At 41.0% G+C, this 21,963-nt stretch overlaps 1 protein-coding gene across 4 annotated transcripts in view; it reads left to right on the top strand.

Moving 5' to 3' along the window:
* Positions 1–21,963, top strand: part of MRTFB (myocardin related transcription factor B) — a 69,432-nt gene that overhangs the window by 39,374 nt on the left and 8,095 nt on the right. For 3 of the 4 annotated variants that reach the window (XM_026048952.1, XM_026048950.1, XM_026048951.1), the window contains 10 exons: positions 6,470–6,535; positions 8,496–8,551; positions 9,056–9,131; positions 9,784–9,945; positions 10,475–10,659; positions 14,122–14,262; positions 15,582–15,829; positions 17,318–17,471; positions 19,658–20,683; positions 21,515–21,670. In XM_026048952.1, coding sequence (XP_025904737.1) covers positions 6,470–6,535; positions 8,496–8,551; positions 9,056–9,131; positions 9,784–9,945; positions 10,475–10,659; positions 14,122–14,262; positions 15,582–15,829; positions 17,318–17,471; positions 19,658–20,683; positions 21,515–21,670 — 2,270 coding nt within the window. The remainder of the gene's footprint in view (positions 1–6,469; positions 6,536–8,495; positions 8,552–9,055; positions 9,132–9,783; positions 9,946–10,474; positions 10,660–14,121; positions 14,263–15,581; positions 15,830–17,317; positions 17,472–19,657; positions 20,684–21,514; positions 21,671–21,963) is intronic. The other variant, XM_026048953.1, reaches the window with a different exon arrangement.

Raw genomic sequence — 21,963 nt, 5'->3', positions numbered from 1 at the left:
GATGGACAAGTTCATCTTTTGCAGCAACACTTCAGCACAACGGTTACCGCTGTTGTTAATGTTGCTTTGGGTGAGTAAAAGCAGTTTGAGAGACTTTGGGTGAATAAAAGCAGTTTTAAGCTGGCAAAAAGAAAATGAGGCTTTYTGTGTAACAGCTTTTAATTTACAGGCAAGGAGGATGTTTTGGGCACTGTCTGTTTCCATGGCAGCCCTGCACCAGCAGCCGCCTGCTGCTCCTGTGCATTTCCAAGGGAGTGTACAGGAATGTCGGACATGTCATTTTCCCATATTACTGAATTTTGAAGGGCTTAAACAGCTAATAGCCACTGAGTTTTACTTTGGAAGAAATGTGATGATTGCATACAGAACAAAAATAAATGCATTTGATGTGTTCTTTCTCTTGGTGCTGTCTGGAAGATTTGTGTGCTGCCAAATGAGCCCCTTCTTGGTGATGCAGTGTCTGTAACCTCAACATAATTTTACATGTCAGCAACTAATGTAATGCCATATTTTGTAGCTAAAAATGAAATGTAACTGATGTTAATAGGACATATAAGTAATTGCAAAGGATATGGAATTGTTAGTGTTAGAAATGCTGCGTACATTATGAGTTCTGGTCTTGGTCAAGCCAAGAAGTGGCACTGAAAGCCTGTCACTCAGGAGATAACATTGTTCCTGTGGGACAACTGGCATTTATTTTTGGCCCCTACATTCCAGTGTTTGTGATTATTTAGCCCTACTTTGAGGCACCTTTTCCACAAGATACAAATTACAGATTTGTAACAGAGCGAGAGCTAAAAGCCACTTGCTTAACTTTGATAATTGCTGCTTGCTTGCAGTGATTTTGTAATATATTTAATCATCACTGGAGCATTCACACCGAGCAAAACCTAACTSGTTTGCCCAAAGTTTTTTATCCCTTAGAATTTGGTGTAAAATATGATGTGTGCATTAAGTGCCTCTTTGCTGATGATCTCCTGAGCAGCCTGGTACTTGAGCAGGGTGCTGAGGAGCCGCWTGTGTCGGGGCCCTTAAACCTCCGCACTCAGTTGGGCTCGTAGCAAATGTGGGAACTCAGAGGGCGCTCCCCGTGTGGCAGCAGCRCCCGTTGGCTTTGTGTGACCCCCACTGCCACATGGAATGTGTCCCAAAGTAATGACGTGGTGACGGGCACCAGGTAAGAGACAACCTCTGCTCTTCGTACTGCCTGCCCTTCCTTCCCTGTCTGGAAGCTGCCTCCTTTGCTGGATGTACAAGATGCTCAAACAGTGAGGGCAGCAGCCGCTGCCCACACCTTTAGGTGTTGAAAGGTCTGTAGGAAGTCAGCAGGTTTGTACTGACTGCTGCTGGTCAGATAATCTGATCTTGGTATGATGAGGAAGGATTATGGTTTGGGATGTCATAATTATTAAGTAACCCGAGTTATATTGAAAGATGCAAAGAACTGACTTCTTAAGGCTATTTTCTTAATTGATGATTCTACTGACTGAGGAAAAAATATATGGAAATCATAGAAACTGCTGCCTGGTTAAAGTGGTAATGTTAAACTCACAGTGACTGGGGGACATGAGGAGTGTCCTCAGGGCCCCTGTCCCCAGCGAGGGGAGCAGGACCGACCCGGCCACTGCAATCGCCCCGCTTGAGGCTGCCACCGCGTCGGGGCAGCGCAAGGTAACCAGACGTGTCCATGTTAGGGATATATTCACATTTTTAACTCTTTGTCACTCCTGGGCCTTTATTTTGAAGATCAGCTTCTGTGATTCTAAATGCTTCAGTGTGGAAGTGCAGGAACGAGAGGCCAGGGTTAACACAGAGGGGACCCATCTGCTGGAACGAGTGAGCAGGAYGGCGGGCCCGGAGCCGTAGTGCTCTGTGTCTTCTGAATTCTCCATTCTCAGACCCTACATAAAAATCAGTGCAGTATAATCAATTTGGCTAATGTCTTGGTCATTTGTACATTATTTGGAAGCTTTGCCTTCCCAGCTCATACCTCCTTGTGTGCAGGACAGAGATTTCCTTCTTGTTTGTTATTGATTCTTCCAGGAATCTCAGAATGTAGATTTCTGTACCTGTATCTGATAGTGTAACTCAGTGTTTTGTGTTGAAACCAACCTGCATCTGCTCTGTCTGGGCAGTTTCTCACTTAACTAGTTGAGCTTTTCTTAGCTAAAATTGCAAAGCTCTGCTCCATTCTCATGTCTCATGCTTGTCTTTAGAGATAATTTCATCACATTTTCCTTATTGGAAACTCGTGACTTGGTTTCCATGGCTCCCACTGTGTCTCTTTCTGGTGATTCTTTSAGCTGCTTTTTGTGGGTCCATTTTCCTTTTTTGCTTTTCTCAGAAATCATCCTTACTTTTCTCCCTTTATGTCCCTCCCTCTTCCCGCTTTTTTAAATCTTTTTTGCTTTATTTTTGATTAGGTTCCACTCCCCCACAGAGCTGGAAGTCAGTCTTAGTTTGGGATCCAAATTCTCTGAGAGCTCATAAKGCCTTCTAGAATCACCACAGTGACCACGTAAAGCTCATTGCGTCTATACCGAGACCAAGCTGAATATCCTCCTCGCCTGGACTTCCCACTGGTGCCCAAGTGTTGCTTCTCTCCCTAAGAAACATCTCCGCTTATTTATTTATTTGTTTACTTTTTGTCTCGGCAAGGCTGCAAGCATTTTAGGTCCGTGTGTTCTTTACTGAGATATAAATTTTAGCTTTTTTTTTCCTGGCTTGTTTGCTTTGGAGAGGCAATGGATTTTTTTTTCAGTCTTTCAACCTTTTAAAATTATTTATTGATTTTGTTTTTAATTCATAATAACTTTTTAGAATATATTTTCTTTATTCACATTTCAAAGTGCTCAGCATTTGAACAAAAGAATCTAACCTCAAACTTTCTTTTTCCTTCCCCTTCTTAATTTTGGAATTGATGGTAAAAGCACCTGGTTTTCATCCCGATTTKTTTCTCTTCCCTCTGCTTGCTCTGGTGTGTGAGACACCTGCTCTCACGTATCCCCCCTGGCGCTTCCCTCTTCGCCTGCTCCTGGCCGGTCGTTCTTCACGGTGTCAGGTATCAGGGCCTGCTCTTTATCTCCTAAACGAGGAACTGGATATTCGAGATAATTTAAAAAATCGTTTGCTCTCTCCCATCTCTGCAGTCCTCCCACGGGTTCTGCTGCTTGTCCTGAAATAAATGGGACTTAAATCCTCCTCCCTCATTTGCTTTGTGATGCCTGGTGTAGATGGCTGGTAGGCGAGGGGTGTTATGGGAGACAATAAATATGTATATTTGCTTTTTTTAAAAAAAATGGAAGCTTCACATGGGTTTAGTGTGTTCATAAAGTGTTTGCTCAGCCGTCCTATCACTTGCAGGTGGAAAACTGAAGGCTCCTTCCTACCTCTCGCTTTGAAGKGAACTCTGTGGTGCTGAAGGGAGCGGTGTGCTTGGTTCCTGCCAGGGCAGGGGTCTGCAGCCTGGGATGAGGCACCCACGCCAGGGCCCACCAGCACCCACTGCACTGGAATGTGTTTTGTGATCATGGATGTGGGTGCTGGAAGGAAGCAGTAGAGAAGTTTACCTTAAAATAGAGCATCTTTGTGCGTTTTATGTGGTTTACAAGGGGTTGGTAGAGGTAGTGACTGTAATAGAGCTATTCACTGCAAATGGCATCACCCAAATGGTTAAAGAGCTATTAAGTTTGTGGTTTAAGATGGTTTAAGTTTGATGTTTAGATGATCAATCTACAAACTGACTGATTTTAGCATCCCCCTCTTTTTGTGTGCTCCTTTTCTTCCCTGTAGATGCTAATTCCTCAGTTCGGGGCTTAGCAGTCGGAAGGGTTTTCTCCGTGTAGAGATCTTTCAGTGTTATAAGCACCGTACTGTGAAACATGTTGCTTGGATAGAAACTCCTCTTTGCACGTGAATTCATGGTGCCTTATTTCATGTGTCACCTTTCCTGATGAGGTGCAGTCTTTTTCAAGATAATTTGATGCCCGCAATTCTTCAGAATAGTAACTCGAATTCAAAATACCAAACTGTAGTCGAAATGCTGTTTCCCTAAAAGACTAAAATTTTATGTTTAAGAGAAGGCAGGAAGAAACCTACAGTTAATGAATCTCTTGGCTTTCTCAGAGTTAAAATATACCAGGTAAAAAGTTGTCATGTCCTATTGATACATCTCTGCCATTTAAACTGCCAGTTAAACTGTTTTCTTAAAGATAACCTAAAATTACTCTTCCTGCACTGAGATTGTGCACATCAAGCTTGTTTGCTATGGCATTCCTTACAGTTTGTTAAATAAATAATGTCTCATAAAAATAAAGAACACGTAGCTGTTGTTTGCAATAGATTTCAAAGAATAGCTACTGTGGGTGCTTCCTACACGCTAGTTTTCTGGTTTAGGGAGCTGTCCCAAGCCTGCGGGCAGCAGCAGCCCCGCAGTGGCGCGGGCCCGTGCGCAGCACTTGTGTCTGCTCATACTGGAAGGCCCCGCGCTCACACTGCGGAAATGGGTTTGTAAATAAAGCTCCTGGTGAAAACTTATTGGAAATCACAGATAGCGCCTGCCCCTGAGGGGCTTTTCTCTCAGCAGAGCAGCAGTCCTGTCCCCGCTGCCGTGCGGGCAGCTCCCGCTCCCGGGGGCTCCTCGCCGCCGCGCGGGGCTCCTGCGGGATTCGGGATCCCTCCTCATGCGGGGGCCTGTGTCAGAGCCAGCTCCAGGCTCTAAGTGCAGTACTGTACACTATGGCACGTGCTGGGCATGCGTCCTGGTGGGAAGCGTTTTTTGTGGGAATGAGCCTTCTGATTCCCCGTGATTTGTTTAAACTTGGTAGGCTTTAAGTTGGATTTCCAGTTTGAACCATGGACATGCCTGTTCATACGCACACGATCCTTTGGGCAGACTAAGCCAAATGGTTTGGTCTTAAAGCTGTGTGGTTTCCTGCAGAAAGGCAGGGGATGATGCCCTGAGCTCAGAGGGACTCCTGGCCCCGAGTCACACACAGCCTGGAAGGGGCATCGTGGCAGGGCCATGGGCTGCAGGTCACATCTCCAAACTCACATGGAGCAACAGGAACACCAAAATCAAGTACCCAAATCTCCAGACTCCTATAAAATATTTTTGCAGTTACCTTCTGGTTCTTTTAGCATCATTGAAAAATTATCATTACTCAAAAAAAAAAAAAAAAAAAACCACTATTACTTAAAGCAAATATTTTTGAGCTTCTCAGTGCTTATGCGGCATAAGAAAATAACACACTCATTTTCAGGTTTGCCTCACTCAGGCCAGTTTTAATGCCTTAGCCAGAGGAGTATCCTTCCTGTGCTGCAGGACAGGAAACAGGCCCGTTCCTTGAAAACAAAGGCCTTTGCTTGGGCTGCTTTTTCAGAAGTTGCCTTCCGTTTGATGTCCTGCACAAAGCGTTCGCCTGTTTGCTTCCTTGGGAAGCACAATGGGAGCAGTGGGCAGGAGCAGCCGGGCCGTGTCTCTGAGCCACTAGGGGAGAATCAGGGAGCCCAAGGACTGCTTGTCTTGAATATTCCCTTCTTGACCAAGCTGTGCTTCAGAGCAGGAGGCGGTATTTCCCATTAGGATAACAGCTTTGTAAGGTGGCCAAGAAATGATGATGTACAATGGAAAACTGATAGACAAGCGAGAGGGTATGTGCATGAATAATGTTAAGTATATATTGTTACATTATATTTAACATGTCATGATAAATTGGGCCAAGTCCAGTTGGAGGCCTGTGGCCAGTGGCCTAGGCCTAGGGGTCAGGACTGGGCCCAGTGCTGTTCAACCGGTTCATCAGTGACCTGGACGAGGGCACGGAGTGCACCCTGAGCAGGTTTGCGGATGATCCCAAGCTGGGTGGAGTGGCCGACACTCCGGAGGGCTGTTCTGCCATCCAGAGGGACCTGGACAGGCTGGWGAGTTGGGCAGAGAGGAACCTCATGAGGTTCAACAAGGACAAGTGCAGGGTCCTGCACCTGGGCAGGAAGAACCCCAGGCACCAGCACAGATKAGGGGTCGACCTGCTGGAGAGCAGCTCCACAGAGAGGGACCTGGGAGTCCTGGTTGACACCAAGTTATCCATGAGGCAGCAGGGCCCTCGTGGCCAAGGAGGCCAATGGGCTCCTGGCTGCATCAGGAGGATGTTGCCAGCAGGRCAGGGAGGGGATACCTTTTGTGAGGCCTAGCTGATAAGTTAGAAAAAGCATGTGAATATGTGAAATAGAGCGTGCTTATCAGAAGTAACCAAAAAGCAGCACAATACAACATAAATAGGGATTGTAGGCAATTCCTCTTGGCTATATTATTAGCATGAGATCCTTATTGGTAGGGGTTTGGGAGGTTACTGTCAGGTCTGAACGCTCGCAGCCAAAATATTGCTTAGGCTGTTTAGCATCTTCTGAAACGTTTCTCCTCGTGCTGGGCTACCTTGGCTTACATGCAAACGAACGACTGTTTTCTTTCCAGTGCTTCAGCTGAGGCTACAGCAACGGCGGACACGAGAACAGCTGGTGGACCAGGGCATCATGCCACGTAAGACTGGCTTTTATTTTCCTAATTTATATCACTCTGCATTGTTTGAAAATGTAGAATGAAGATTAATGTTTCTATAAAAATTCTTAAAATAATGATAGTTTGATAAAGCCCTTGGGATCCTTTTGTAGTATAAATGAGCCTATGTTTTTACCCTTTGGTTAATAAAGCCCTTGAGACCTTATCAGAATATATGCCTGTGTTTGGGATGCAGATTCCTGGTGGGATTTGAACCCTGTGACATGGATTCTAACGGCTTACTTTTGTCCTTGAGGGTGACTTTTCTGGCTGCAGTTAATTCTGCTTCCAGAGAGAGAAAATTGCATATTTATGACTCATCCCACTTTACATCCTCCAGACTCTGCCCCAAGATAATGTTGATGTTAGGCTGTAACTAGGCAATGCGCTTGCCAGCTTTCGTCCATAAGATTCATGTTTTTAGGGCTGAATGCGTGTTTCACACTTGCAGTGTCAGGAGAGCTTTCTGCATCTGCCACAAGCCCAGATTCCTTCCGAGCTGTTTGTATCTGCTGCTGAGAAATACAGAATTGGGGCTTTTTTAGTGCAGTAAGAGTTATCTTTACGCTCAGAGGAGAGGCTGCCGTTGCAGGCGGCACCCCGGCCGTGCCGGTTGAGCCTGAGGCTCGGAGTGCTGCTCTGAGCACAGGGGGACCTTTCTCCTCGCAGCTCCCGCAGGTCGGACGTGCTGAGGGTCCGGACGGGGTCTCTGGCCCAGCACCAGGCAGTGCTTGTGGGAGGGACACTGGGATCCTTCACCCTGTGCAGGAGCTTCTTGCTTTGGGTTCCCTCTGCTAGACACAGCGCAGCTCATTTGGAGCAGGGGCATTTCTGGTAATCAGTGCTCTTTGACACGTGCTGTTTGTGTTCCCTCAGTACTGCAGACACTGCCCTGTGGCAGAGAGCAGTAAAACAGCAGGATGTCTCCTCCACCTTTCCTGTTCTAAGAGTTTCCCTCCATGAACGAGGTTCCCTCCGTGAACGTGAACGTTGTACGGAGCGAACCACAGACATGCTCCCTGCTAGGATGTACTAACGCCAAAACTCAGCTCACAAAAAATCCTGAGTTACTAACACTACGTAAGCTTTCCTTGTGGTTAAACAGAAAGAAATAGCAGATGTTGATCATGGCAAGGGAAGGTCACGTTGCCATACTATAAGGGCTGTATAAATGTCTGSCCCAGTCTGGGACAGAGGACATTGACATTGACAGTCAGACCAGGTCCCTCCTCACTCTGTGATCCCAAAATTTACCTGGTGTTTTTGAGGAGCACATAGGGGCTTGCTGCTGTTGCTGCTGCTGCTGCAATGCTTTTTACAGTAGACAGCAGGCTCTGCAAATACCTCCTCTCTGTCTGGATACCAGTAGACCACAGTATAGGGAAGAGAATGCAATTTATCTAAAATGTTGCTCTGGAAGTTTTTTATTTGATCTTGCGTTTAGTTGAAAATTGCTTTGAATTGAGACATAGTGTGTTAACATTCTGTTTTCTAACCCATTTCTAATCTGCTCACTTTGGGTTTCCTACAATATATTAAAAAAGCATAAATATTTTAAATGGACAGTCTAGCTGCCTACTAACAGCAAGATGAAGTATAGATGGAGACAGTGGAATAAATGAGATAATATTTTTGCCTTCTGAATACTTCCTTACAAAACTCTGCTGTGGAACAGTTTTGCTCAGTGGACGCCTGGGTACCTGGTGCTAACGTGCTTAACTGTTACACAGGAACATCCTGTAAACTCCAGTATTGCACATACCCTGCAGAGGGGTGATAATCATCATCTAAGCAAGTATAACTGGGGTGAATCAAACACATAAGCCTGCCTAGATGCAAAACCAGCTTCAAGATGGTGCCAAATGCCCACAGAAGTTTATAGATTGGAATATTGCTTTGGAAATCATGCCCTGTCAAGTTAACTTTTTCTTTCCCTTCACAGCTTTGAAAAGCCCAGCTGCATTCCATGAGCAGATAAAGAGTCTGGAACGAGCCAGGGTAAACACTATGCATAAACTTGCTGTTAATATATGAAAATGTTGGTTCTATGTGGTAATAAACGTTTTGATTACATCTGAAATTTATTAATACCATGCTTGCATACATGCTTGCATCTTGGAAGATCTGTTGTAATAAAATATCAGTATTAAATATATGAGGAGTTTTTTTAATCATTTGTAAATCAGGCAGGTGGGTGATAAAATACGGCCACATTCTAATGTCTGTCCCCTTCCAGTGAAAGGACAGAATGCATGGGTTGAAATGCAACTTGTACTGTATTCTTGTAGCAAAGTTCTGGCCTATGCWACTGTTTCTGACTTGTTTGGGGAAGACTAATTCAGAGAAGTGAACTCCAGTGGCACTGTTCAAACAGTGAAGTTCATCTATCTGAAGAMAACATATTCTGTAAATACTGGTTGCATATCAGCGCTGTATCAGTGAACCATCTATTTTGTGCTTTTTCTGGTAGATGCTAATGTAACATATTTTTTTTCTTTAAAGACTGAAAATTTTTTGAAGCACAAGATTCGCAGCAGACCGGATCGGTCTGAGCTGGTTAGGATGCACATCCTCGAAGGTATGTACCCAGGTCACGTCTTTTGCAACCTGTAACTCTGGGCCTGAGTCTTAGACTTTGTTGTGATTCATTCATAAAGGTTCAAATACTGCGTTTCTCCACTTCTACAGTGCATCTGTTGTAATCTGTATTCTAAAGCTGTATGACAGCAGACAGATGTCTGTTAGGGAAAAGATTCTCCACTGAGTATTTGTTTGCCAGTGCGTGTCACTGTTATTCTGCAAGGGCAATTGTACCATGAAGTACGTGCATACGATACACAGTGCTTCACCCTCTACTGGTCGTTCCAAAGCAACCTGACAGCTTTATACAACTTGTTTGTTTGTTTGTTTCCAAAAAAACATAAGTAACCCTTAGTAAACTTGGCTTTTATGGTGCTTGGTTATTTTTCTTGTTGTTGATGTGATTTGAAACAATAGCTTTTTTTAATGAATAGGGCTGTATTACTGTTTGCACTAAAATCTTGCCAAATATAGAAAATACCAAATAACCGCAGTCCAAATCAGTTTAATATTACTATTAAATCAGTTTATATTAAGTAATTATTAAAAACGTTCATTTGGATACCCAGCTCCATATTGGTAGCCCATCTGCATGTTGTCATTGAAATACTTAACTTTGAGCAGAATACTTAAATCAAGGTACCTTTCAGAGACATTTGCAGAGCCTTCACTACAAGCTACGCAGATGAAACTGAAGAGAGCTCGGTTGGCAGATGATCTAAACGAGAAGATTGCTCAGAGGCCTGGCCCTATGGAACTGGTAGAAAAAAATATTCTCCCTGTAGACTCCAGTGTTAAAGAAGCGATAATAGGTAAGTAGGACGGCCACAGGTTGTATCTGTTATCGCTCCAGTATTATAGAAAATAATAATTGAACTCTTAAGAGTAACATTCACCCCAGGAAGACATACTCCTTTCTGAGTCTTTAATGCTGTCACCTGTTAATTCAGGATAGTTGTGCTAAGTTCTCTTTTTTTTCTTCAAAACTGTTAGACCTGCATAATTGGAGTACAATATTTCTCTTGAAAATACTTGTTGTTTTAGTAAAAACATCTTACAAGTTAATCGCGGACACCTCTGATGAATTAATTCCTGGTCACATATGTTCATGTGCCCTGCTAAGGTGCTGAACATGCCTTTTCACCTCTTGCAAGGATGGTTTTAYCAGGTCTATTTGACTTTCATTGTATCAAAGCCCCAGTAAGTATTTGGGTACTGTGTAGCTAGGTTGTCCTGAAATCAGATCAGTTCCAGCAAGTAGCTAATTCTGACCCCAAAGCCTAGATTAAACCTTTTTAACTAAAAAAGAGTTTTTTACATGTGTCTTTGTAAACATTGTAGCAGTTGGACAAGAGAATTACCCTCAAGCTTTGGATGATTTTTCCTTTGACGAGGACAGCAGCGATGCCTTATCGCCAGATCAGCCAGCGAGCCAAGAGTCGCAGGGCTCCACGGCGTCCCCSGGCGAGCCCAAAGTGAGCGACTCGCCCTCCCCAGTGACACCCAGCGCCACAGCCTCAGCACAGGTAYGGCTGGTACGGGCTCAGACACAGTCACCTCGGCACATACTCTGTTTTGCTGCTGGATAAACAGAGCAGAGCCTCATAGGAAATGACCACATCGGTTGTTGCAAGGTGGTGCCCGGAGCTCCATTTTCTGTTGAGGAGTTTACAGAGCAGCATCCTGGCACCGGTGACATTTGGTACAGAATTTACTCTTTAAGCTAAAGTAATCTGTATTTTTGTTTTCTGTGAAGTTTTGGTATTTTCTTGAATTATTTACAGTGTGGGAAATAGATGAAATAGTCAAATTCATGAGGATTTTGAAGAACAGTTTCTTCACAGAGGTATAATTTGGAGTGGTTTAARGTTAAACTTCTCTATTGCTGAGAGAAAAAATGGATTTGAAAGAAATACTTCTGTATTTTTAACAAGACTTGCAAAAATGAATTTTGAAAGAGAAAATTTCTTTAAACAGTTTAATTTGTTAACTGAAGTGGGCCTTGCCAAACTTTGGATACTGCTCCCAAAAGCAGATACAATAATAGCTTTATATTACTTTTGTAAATCCTAATTATTTTAATGACCAGGGATGCTTTACAATTCCATATTTCAGGATTACCAGGATCTGGAATTACTCTCATTGCTTTTCTTATTGCTGCAGTAAGAGACAGGAAGCATTGCAAAGTTCATCCTCAGAACCAATACTGGACAAACAGTAGTGCACATCCCTTTTATTTCAGTGATAGCTGATGTGCAAATTAAGACATACATTAGGTTTCATGTTGAAAAAATACAGTTTGTGTTGAATGAGCTGAAAACAAGCCACATGCAATTAAATCCCTGAGTAAAGAGTTTGCTTCCTAATGGAGAGTTAAATCAAAACCCTCAAAGCAATGCTGCATGCCAAAAGCTCTTCAAGTAGAAGCATGAGACAGATACGTGATTGCCACAACAAAATAATACTGCACTTGAAGCCGATTTGAAAAGCACTTAAGTGGGACTTCAGCCTTCTGCTCACGAATTTCATAATGCACCTCTGCCAGTTCTGTGTACATACACACAATGCAAAGATGCTCTTGTGTAGCACGAACAGATCTTACCTTGTTCCTTTCGAAATGAAGAGCCCTGCATATTGCTTACTGGAGATGTGTCTGGGAAATTGCTCTTTTATTCTCTTAATTTACAAGAGGAAAAGCCACGAGTGGTTTGGAAGCAGAGGGGGCAGGCAAGGCTCTTCCCGGCGCTCCCTTCTCCACACCCCAGTGTACCCTGACTGGGAGCCTTCAGCTCACATGGACTGGAGAACTGAAACTTGCTTTGCACCTGAGGTTTGCATGKGGCAAGGGTTCGGTGTTTAACCACCCTAAACACATTAGATATTGCTGTTCATAATTCTGAAGACATTAAAGCTTTTTTCGCCAGAACAGCTAAAGAATTCTTCTTGGTTAGAAAAAATATAATGATGCTTTCTTTACTGTATTCACCATAGCTTGTTGACTTGCTATATGCTTATGTGCAGTTAGAAGAGGAGGTCCAAAAATAGTAATATCTGTAACTCAGAGTAAGTATGAAGTAATCTTTGCATTACTTTATAATGTTATCAAATTAAGAAGTTGAAAACTTCCTTTTTGTTACTTATCATTTACTTGTTATGTTTTTAAATATTATACTTGGCATCTAAGCTGATACTTGCAGTAAACTTGGAAAGTCTATTTTCCATATATCCAGTCATCCTTTGTATTTTAACTTCACCTCTTAAGAGTACTTGCATCATTTTAAGATGCAAGGAAAAGGTTACTCRTTTTATGGCCAGGAGACTACTACTGTGAAGCTCAATCAATATGAGTTTAATAGATTATATTCAGAAGTATATTAGTAGCTTTTCTTTTCAAAGGGCCTTGTGTGGTCCTTATACAGATGTTTCGTAGCATATAAAGCGTGACTAAGAAATATGTGTGAAGTTCTGTTATTTGTATAGGCATCAGAATGATGAAAGGCAAAARATTCCATGATAAATAAGCTTAAGTAGCAAAAATTTCTTTTTGAAGGAACTTCATGAAAAGAATATTTAAGAACTAGTAAGTTCTTAAATAACTGGTAATACAATAAATGACCCTGTCACTGCTATATAATTAGAATAAGCGTTCATAACTTCATAGCAACAGGGGTGGAATATCTTGGAATACAGCAGGCAGTGCCCTTTTTAAAAGGATAGATCCCTCAAAAGTGCCCTGCCAGTTGTTGTGCAAATAACAATTGTATGTGGATATCTGAGGCTTTGCAGAGGGACCACTTCAAAAGGTGGTGTAAAAATAGAGGCATTTTTATCTTTAACCTCCACCGCAAACTGGCACAAGACGGGCATGTGTGCAGCATTTGAGGCACTGCCTAGGCTTGGCATGCTAAATCTTGCAGTTGAATAATGCAGGATCACTTGCTTTTCCCCCRGAGAGCTGAGCTACATAGATAATTACTTGCTAATATATAGATTGTTTTTACCATATATGCAATTGACTCTATTTCAGGATTTTTTTTTTTTTTAAATCCCAGACGCATTACAGATCCTCCCTGCCTTTAAGAATGCAGGGGGAAAAGTCTGATCAGCAAAGCAAGCTGTGACTTAGGGATAAAGCGAAAATTGCCAGAGCTGGATAGAGGCAGATCGCAGAAAAGATTCCTCTGGAAAGAAACACTGTAAAGGAAAAGAAGCAACAAACGTACTGCACAGCTGAGATCAGGCAGAGACAAACTACGTTAAATGCAGCAAAATGGTCAATAGAAACAATGAAGTGGAAACTACCATAACAGAAATGTAAGCGAGGTGCAGGGGCCAAGTGCCTGCAGGCTGGGTTCTGGAAAGTGCCATCCCAGGAACAGAAAGGCAGCAGAAGGCACTCCGAGTGTCAGTTGGATCCTGTGTGTTACCATCTTCTGAAGGAAAGTGGAGCTCATTAATTAAAAACCTGAAAACATTGCATAAGGACAAGTGAATGTCTATCCCAGTTACAATCCAAGGTTTTGAAACATTCTGAAGAAAAAGGGTATTGAATGATTAATTTCATACAACAAATGTTGTATTAGATAATTTAATTGCTTTCTTAAGCAGTGGAAATGCAACCATTCTCTTCAATCAGGATTAATAATCATGGACTTTAGCAAAAACGAGAAGGTGGAGACTAGTAGAGAGTTCCAGTTAGCGCTGCAGAGAGAAGAAACATATTTGGGCAGAGCCTGTTCCTGTAAGTCCGACTAACTAGCTTGATGAGAAAGCGTTTGCTTTTCCTTATGTCAGCAGCAAAGGTACTTGGACAGCTGTCAGTTCCAGAAGAATTTTATAATCATAGAGTTTTTTTCTGAAGCTCTTTTTTTAACGATTTTATATTTTTTTTGTGAATGTAAAACGACTGTAAGTTGTTGTATTCTTTCACAATGATTTTGTGAATCCTCAGGTGTGAATGTTCTTAATTTTTTTTTTTTTTATACTAGTACCCACCTTTAACCTCTCCAGTTCCTGAATTCCTCAAAACTCCACCTGCAATCGAGCAGCACGTTACACGTTCCACTACTGCAACCACCCTAACTACAAATACAGTCTCAGCAGCAAAACCTGGGCCCACATTAGTAAAGGTAGGTRCAATAACAGCAACTCAGGACTGTTCTAAATCTTTTTCAGTGCTCTGCTAAAGAAAAAATACACAAACAGCATTACAATGTTTATAGTCAAGTAACTGCTTTTATTAGTGTTCAGATAAATGTGCTGGGTTGGTGACTGAAAGCTCTGTCATGTTCTCCAGCATCAGCAGTAATAAGAACCATTCATTATTTTAAGAGCTCCATACAGTATATTTGACATGTTTTTAAACTGAATTATGCATTACATTAGTACTGAAGTTAAAAAAAATGCAGAGAAATAAGGATATTTGTAGTACTGAGGTGTTACTTTCTACTGATAAAAGTCAGTTTACTGATAAAAAAGTTTACTGATTAAAAAAAGTCAGTCTACAGATAAAAGTCAGTCTAATCTAGTCCTGTGTAGGGAATAACTTAATAGATATAAGTCTATTCATAATCCACCTATAGCCAGCAGTTAAACAGCATTGCTTCTCTTCCACAGCTGTTTCCTCATTCATTTATTCTGTAATCAGAAACACCTCTCCCGCTTGGTGTGAGGGATGTTCAATACGGGCTCCTTGTATCTGAAGACCACTTGTAGCTCTCTCGTCAGTGTTTACCTAGCTAGCACCCACCCTCGCCATTTCTGATGCAGATTTGTCTGTACCCGCTGCAATCACTGGCACTGCCCCAGCTGGCTACAAAAGCAGAACCTCAGTGGCACATTCAGGTGTCCACCAAAAGTGGCTGTGTAATAAATGTATATTTTATCTACACACATACCTTTGATAGCCTCTATGTGTCTACACAGCTGCTTTCAATTATTTTTATTCAAAATCACCTCAAGGAGGAGAATTTTATGTGCTGATAAAGATGGTGCTGATAGTTTGATAAGAGTACTTCTGTAATTTACAGGACAAGTCATGACCTTCATCCAGACCAGTAAGTACTTCTAACTGGCAAATGTTTACAGAGAGAGATAAAGTGTTTTGCTTTTCCGTGTACAAAGTGCTGAGTGGCTTTGAACTTACTTGTTAAAAAAGAATGTCCCTTTGCAGTGACAGGCGGGGACCTGCAGAATCCCTTAGTTTCATTTTTGCCATCTATTAACAAAATACAACTGATTTCTGATCACCCATTCTTGCGCAGAGAGTAGGTGGAGTGTATTCAAGTATCTTGCAGGACATTCTCCTGAAAAGTGTTTCAGCAACATTACATTGTAGCTTTTCTTTACAACATATTCCTGTACATTTTATGTTAGTATACTATATAGCTGCATGTAAATGAGATGTCTGTTACCTTTTTTTCCCCCAACCTTTTCCATCCATAAATAGCAAACCCACCCAAAGAATCCAAATGATAAACATCGAAGCAAGAAATGCAAAGAACCCAAGCCAAGGGTGAAGAAACTGAAGTATCATCAATATATTCCACCTGATCAGAAAGGTGAGAAGAATGAACCACAGATGGACTCCAACTATGCTCGTTTGCTACAGCAACAGCAACTGTTTTTGCAGCTGCAGATCCTGAGCCAGCAGCAACAACACTACAACTACCAGACAATTCTGCCTGCACCGCTGAAGTATGTAAGGCTTTGCTAATGTTTTCTTGGGAAGTGTCCTTTGAAAAAAGTATATGTTAGCTGTGCAAGCTTCGTGCTTTAGAAATACCAGTGTTTCTCACATATCATGAAAGATAGAATCTGTGAAGATTTAAATGGCAATGTGCATCACTGTGGTATTATTTACATTGTGTAACTACAGAAGTGATGAAGTTCTACACTTTTTGAAAGACTCCTGATATATGTCTGATATAAGCTTATAACTGGACTGAGTTATTTTTAGTTTAACACAACAGTTGAACCTCCTACCTGCCAGATGCATTTTTTTCAACTAGATGCATATTTGAAACAAGGATCTATGCAAAAGCTATAAGATTTTGACACTGTTTTCACACAAATATGATACAAATAAGCAGAGCAGAATAGGAATGTAAAGACACTCGCTTTTACAAAAAGACTTACTGCTTTGGTGGGTATTTTTTGTTTTTTATATTAGTTTCACAGACTGCACTTTTTTAATATTTCAAAAGGAAAGAAACTGTCATTTTAAACTAGGTAAAATTCATATATTGTTCACATTGTCCTACATTTCTAACATGTGAGCACCTTATCAGTACTGATCCTTAGTGCTTTTAAATGAGAACAGTACTTTCTGATGTATAGGTACAAGGGTTCAGAGAAGGAAACCTTTGAAGAATTAACAGCAGCCTGCAGCAGACTGAAAAGTTGAGACTCTTGTCTCCAGTTTCATGCTTACCACCTAAACCCCTCCATCTTTTCCTAGAAGTACTCGCAGTGTTGCAGGCCATAGTTACACAGTTCTAAATTCAACTGTTTTTTAACTGGATTTTTAAAATGAGTTTTCTAAACTGAGTTATTTCTCCTCAGCAAGGGATGCTAGAAAAGTAAAAGACACCATCTGTGCTTGTATTGGTAATTACCCTGTGTGCTAACATTTGGACTGGAGATGCCTCTGCCTGCTAACCCACGCTTCTTATGTTCCATTTACTGACATTTCAGAAATGTTTCTGCCTAAATCAAGTGAACAAAGAAGAGAGCTGGTTTATGGTACCTACTGTCCGTGGTGGCTTTTTTTTTTTTTTTTAAATCTTTTGTGATTATTTTGAGATCCTTATATGAAATACTTATTATAAGAATACAGATCATCATACAGGTATCTTCAGAGAAAACTGTCTTCAGATTAGTCCTTATTCTGTATTAAGTAAATTAATTAGCACATCTGGCATATAGATAGGGTAGATGCAGATTGTTAGATTGTTTTTTTTACCAAAGTAAAACAGAAAGGTATAACAGAAGAGCAAATAAAATACCAACATAGCATTCTCCACTTATTTTTTCCCCTTTTCTGTTGAACTGAAAATACTTAATGCTGTTTTATGTTAAGTATTAATTTGCCATAGACACTAAAATTGGAATTACAGCTACTTGAATGAACATATAATATATTTAGCACTGACATTTTTATCTTTCTTGTGTAATCGCTCAAAGGACACTGAACGATAAGCAGAGTAGCAATGGGAACACACCACTGACTGCACTGAACAGCAGCACGCCAGCACCAGTCGCCAGCTCACCCCGACAGAACAGTAACACTCCCAGCAGGAAACCAGGACCGCTGCCTTCCAGCTTGGATGATTTGAAGGTAAAAATCAAAAGACTTTGTGCATTCCTAAACATCAGTTTAGGATGGGTTTTAACTTCCAAGCCATTACTGTCAATAATAAGCTTGGATTTTTTTTTTTTTTTTTTTTTTTTTTTTTTTTTTTTTTTTTTTTTTTTTTTTTTTTTTTTTTTTTTTTTTTCAGTTAAAGCTGTACTTACTCTCTTGGCAGTTTAGGATAAGCTTAAGTTTTCATACACAACCTTTCTGGACCTATATATTTGGTTTGCTTTAGCCACCTGTAATCCACATTTTCTAAGAATCACTTTTTTTCTCCAGAGAATTAGAAGACGAAAAAGAATTTTGTGTAGATTGTAGACAGTAACACAGTCTACAGTTTGACACCCTAGGTGAACTGTTAGCTGAGATATTTACATATTGGTTTTATTAATAACTTAAGATAYATTTATTTAGGATCTTTAGGATTATTTAGGATATATTGTCTTGTTAGTGATGGGTTATTTTGTTTTGCTGTTGTGATACTGTTTTTAAGATATATAACCAATAAGTAAATTGCATGGTATTACTTTATTTAAAGATGACAGAATTAATCACCTGAAGAGAAAACAGATTGAGACATCATATTTATCGGATCCACACCTTATTTGAAAATCAACACTGACTTTTATTGAAATTTCTTAAAATATCAATAACCATGTAAACTCTGTTTAAGTTTTAAAATAAGAGTATTACATATGATCCTTTCTTTCTTTTGAAAGAAGTTATCAGGAGTAAATASAGTAAGAAGTCTCCTAGAAATGAAACTGATGCAACTTCTGGGGTTTAGATTCAGATATTTCCCCAGCAGCTGCAGCCATGCGCTAAACTAGAGCGGAGGAGTAGAGACATCTAGTGACCAGCTAACTCATTCCTCCCTGCCTTTATCAAGGGTGGTTGTGTTTGGGATTTTTGGTTGGTTGGTTCGTTGTTCTTTTGTTGTTGTTTTCTGTTTGCCCTTTTTTTTTCTTTTTTTAGTGAAACGKTAGGAATAAGAGTTTTCTAAAGATCAGATTCTCAAGACAGCAATGCAGTTAAAGCTGAACGTTGATTTTTTCATATAAAACAAGTACATAAGATGCGATTTTATGTGTTTAGTGTTTAAAAACTTAAATATCTGAATTTACCAACGATGAAAGATATTTGCTTATCTATTTCTGCATAATTGACTAGTATTCTCATTGATGTGGTAAGAGTAACATCAGCAGTACTTGAAGACGAGTTTGTGGTGTTTTTAATACCAACTCAGCCAAGTAAGTTCAGATAAGAATTTAGGAATGGATTATTGAAAAATGGACAAGCTGAGCATSGCAGTCTGTGCAGTGCTCCGGAGGACCTCAGGCTTGGAGAGAGCAGTCAATATGCTGGTCAGCAGGGTTGCTAATCAGATGGCCCTCGGGAAAATGGGCCAACAACAATCTAATGAGGAACAAGGGAATTAGTTCCAAATTAGATGCATATTCTGGCTGAACTACAGGATCAAATGAGCAGCACACCCAGCAMTCAGGAAGCTAATTGCTTGGAAGTCACTATTTGTAGATAATCATTAGATTGTAGAATCTATAGGTCACAGAATCACAGAATGGTTAAGGTTGGAAGGGACCTCTAGAGATCATCCAGTTCATCCTTCCTGCTCCAGCAAGGACACCCAGAGCATGTGGCACAGGGTGCCATCCAGGTGGGTTTTGAAGACCTCCAGAGAAGGAGACTCCACAACCTCCCTGGGCAGCCTGTTTCAAAGCAGCAATTTCTGATTAAAAAAAAAATCTTTATGATGAGAGACCTATGTATGTAGGAGCTATGGTAGCCTKACAAAATGGTTCTTCATTCTAACTTGCATCTATTCAGTATTTTTTAATCTCACTGCTGCCATCTTCTACAGTCACTTTAAAGTTTTCAGTCCAGAACTGGAAATACACCTTACCTATATGAACAGTCAGCATAAAACCACCTTTGCTAAGTTTCTGGCTGTTCACCAAGTGAAAATAAACAGCAGGTCATGAAAATGTGCACATGAATGTTGCTTGTACTCAGAAGCCAGAGGTGTTATGTTTATGAATATGATGATAAATATTTTTTCTTGTTCAAATGTACACTTAATAGCATATGTTAATGAAAAAAAAAAGGTATTTGGGTGTGAATATGTTTACTAACTTTATTTTTTATCTCAGGTAGCGGAGCTTAAAATGGAGTTGAAATTAAGGGGATTACCGGTGTCTGGAACAAAAACCGATCTTATTGAGCGTCTGAAACCCTACCAAGATCTTAATAACAACGGAGTCACTACTAGTAGCTCTGTTCCAGTAACCACTTCTACTGGGGCCACATCTAACACTGCGGAAGTGACTGTGGCATTTCCTGTCACAACACTAACTAAAACAGTAGTTAATACTATGCCCAGCTTTCCTCCAGAAAAATCATCTACTGGTCCTAGCAACAAAGTAATTAATACTGAAAACATTAGTTCCCCTTTGCCTATATCTCCTGCTCCTTCAGAACAATCTAACCTAAGCACAGATGACACTACCATGGCAGATACTTTCACAGAAATGATGACCATGATGTCACCGTCCCAGTTCTTGAGTACTTCACCACTAAGGGTGAATGTGAATGAAGACACTCAGAACCGTAGCAGTGGAAGCATCTCAAGTATGGAGCTTGATGTAGCAGAAAAGGACCGCAAGCTTCAAGAGAAAGAGAAACAGATTGAAGAGCTCAAAAGAAAACTGGAACAAGAGCAAAAACTGGTGGAAGTATTGAAAATGCAACTTGAGGTTGAAAAACGGGGACAACAGCAACTGTCTCAGAGTTCTAGTAACCCAGCTGCTTTGGATCAGAAACAATTTAGTGCTGCTATCAAGGATGAAAAAGCTCATGCTGACTGCTCTAGTACAAGTCAATCTGTTTCTGTAGCTAGTCAATCTTTAGGACAATCAATACATACTAGTGGCCAGAATCCAGTTGCCAAAAAGGCAGTTGTTATCAAGCAGGAGATACCCATGGCCAAAGCCGAAATGCAGAAYGCTATTTCTCAGTTTTATGTTAATCCACAGAGGCAGCCACAAACTGCCGTTGTTGCCCAGCCTCAAGCTTTGCTAACCACGCAGGGAGCAACACAGCTGCTCCTCCCACTGTCTATCCAGGGACCGAATTCGACCACTTCAGTGCAGCTACCAGTTGGAAATATAAAGTTGCAGGTATGTTTATTTATTTGCCAACATGTAACAATGAGACAATATTTGTTTAACTTTTAAGATAGGAAGATAACCGCTAAAAATCATGCTTGTTTCTGCTTTAGGCAAAAAGAAAGAAATACTTAAAAGCCAGCTGCTTTATTATCTCTTCTGCTGCTTGCTTTCTCTGCATGTTGTGGGTACAGGCTTGGAGCTAGTGTGTGCACTGTCACAGCTTGGGCGGTTCATGAAGGTTGTACAGTTCTGATGGGGGTGGCCTTGAGGGCTCCAGCGTGAGAACCACCATAATAACGACCAGGTAGGCAAGTGCTTGGCTCACCTGTTCTGAAACTGCTTGAATTCTGGCAGGAAACTAGAAACATCCTACTCTGCTCTTTTAGTTTGCTGCTATTGCAGAAAGATCTTTTACCTCAAGACATCTTTCCTGAGGTTAGACATACTTCTTTCCTACCAGCAGGCATTAAAAACTATGTGGACTATTAAGTTTTTAGAACATTCTGGAAAGCCTATCCTATTGCATCATTAGTTTTCTCAGTTTAATCARACCCAGTTCTTTAGCCCTTTCTTACTAACCAGAGACTATGCTCTGTATCTTTTTAGTGTTGTTGCCTAGACTCTCCAGTTTGTCTTCCTCTTAAGCTCTGCTGCCACCTTTCAGCTGGGAACTCTCAGTACCAAGTGGAGTTAAAATATCTTTGTTTCAGGCACACAGTTCATCCTAACACCTCCCAGAATACATGCTATTGATATTCTGCTTAATTTATACAACAGATTTTTATACTATTTATTTTGCTGCGAGATACAAATAACAAGTATTTTATCTTCATCCTTCAGGCTCAGTCACAAGCTGGAGTACAGACCCCATCACAAATGCCTGCTTCTGTTCCCTCCTCTGGCTTGGTCCAGACAGCACCTCAGATCCATACTCCGCAATCAAAACCAAATTCCACCACGCAGCATGCACTTGGTCAGACTCAACAAATCAGGAAGGTTTGTGAATAGCAATAAGGTTAATACTGCTTTATAGTCTAATTCTAGTTAGTGCTTTTAGAATCTTTTCTGGTTTGTGTTAAATACAAATGACCAAGTCACTTAGCAAGTCACTCTGCACCATGKTTTTCTGTGTGATAAAGCAAACTGGTAAAACCTTCTCTTTTCAGAATTGTAGCCCATACAAGAACTTACCTTTTAAGCTGTAAGTACAGATTGCTAAAGGCCTTTCTTTCTAATCTTAATAGTACTCTTATAGCTCACACAATACAGTCTTTCTCAAGCTTGGCACA

Source organism: Nothoprocta perdicaria, unplaced genomic scaffold, assembly GCF_003342845.1.
Source record: "Nothoprocta perdicaria isolate Ctin4 unplaced genomic scaffold, notPer1 scaffold_59, whole genome shotgun sequence".
NCBI classification, from domain to species: Eukaryota; Metazoa; Chordata; class Aves; order Tinamiformes; family Tinamidae; genus Nothoprocta; species Nothoprocta perdicaria.
The sequence above is the reverse complement of the archived record's forward strand: the minus strand, read 5'-3'. Positions and strand labels throughout refer to the sequence as shown.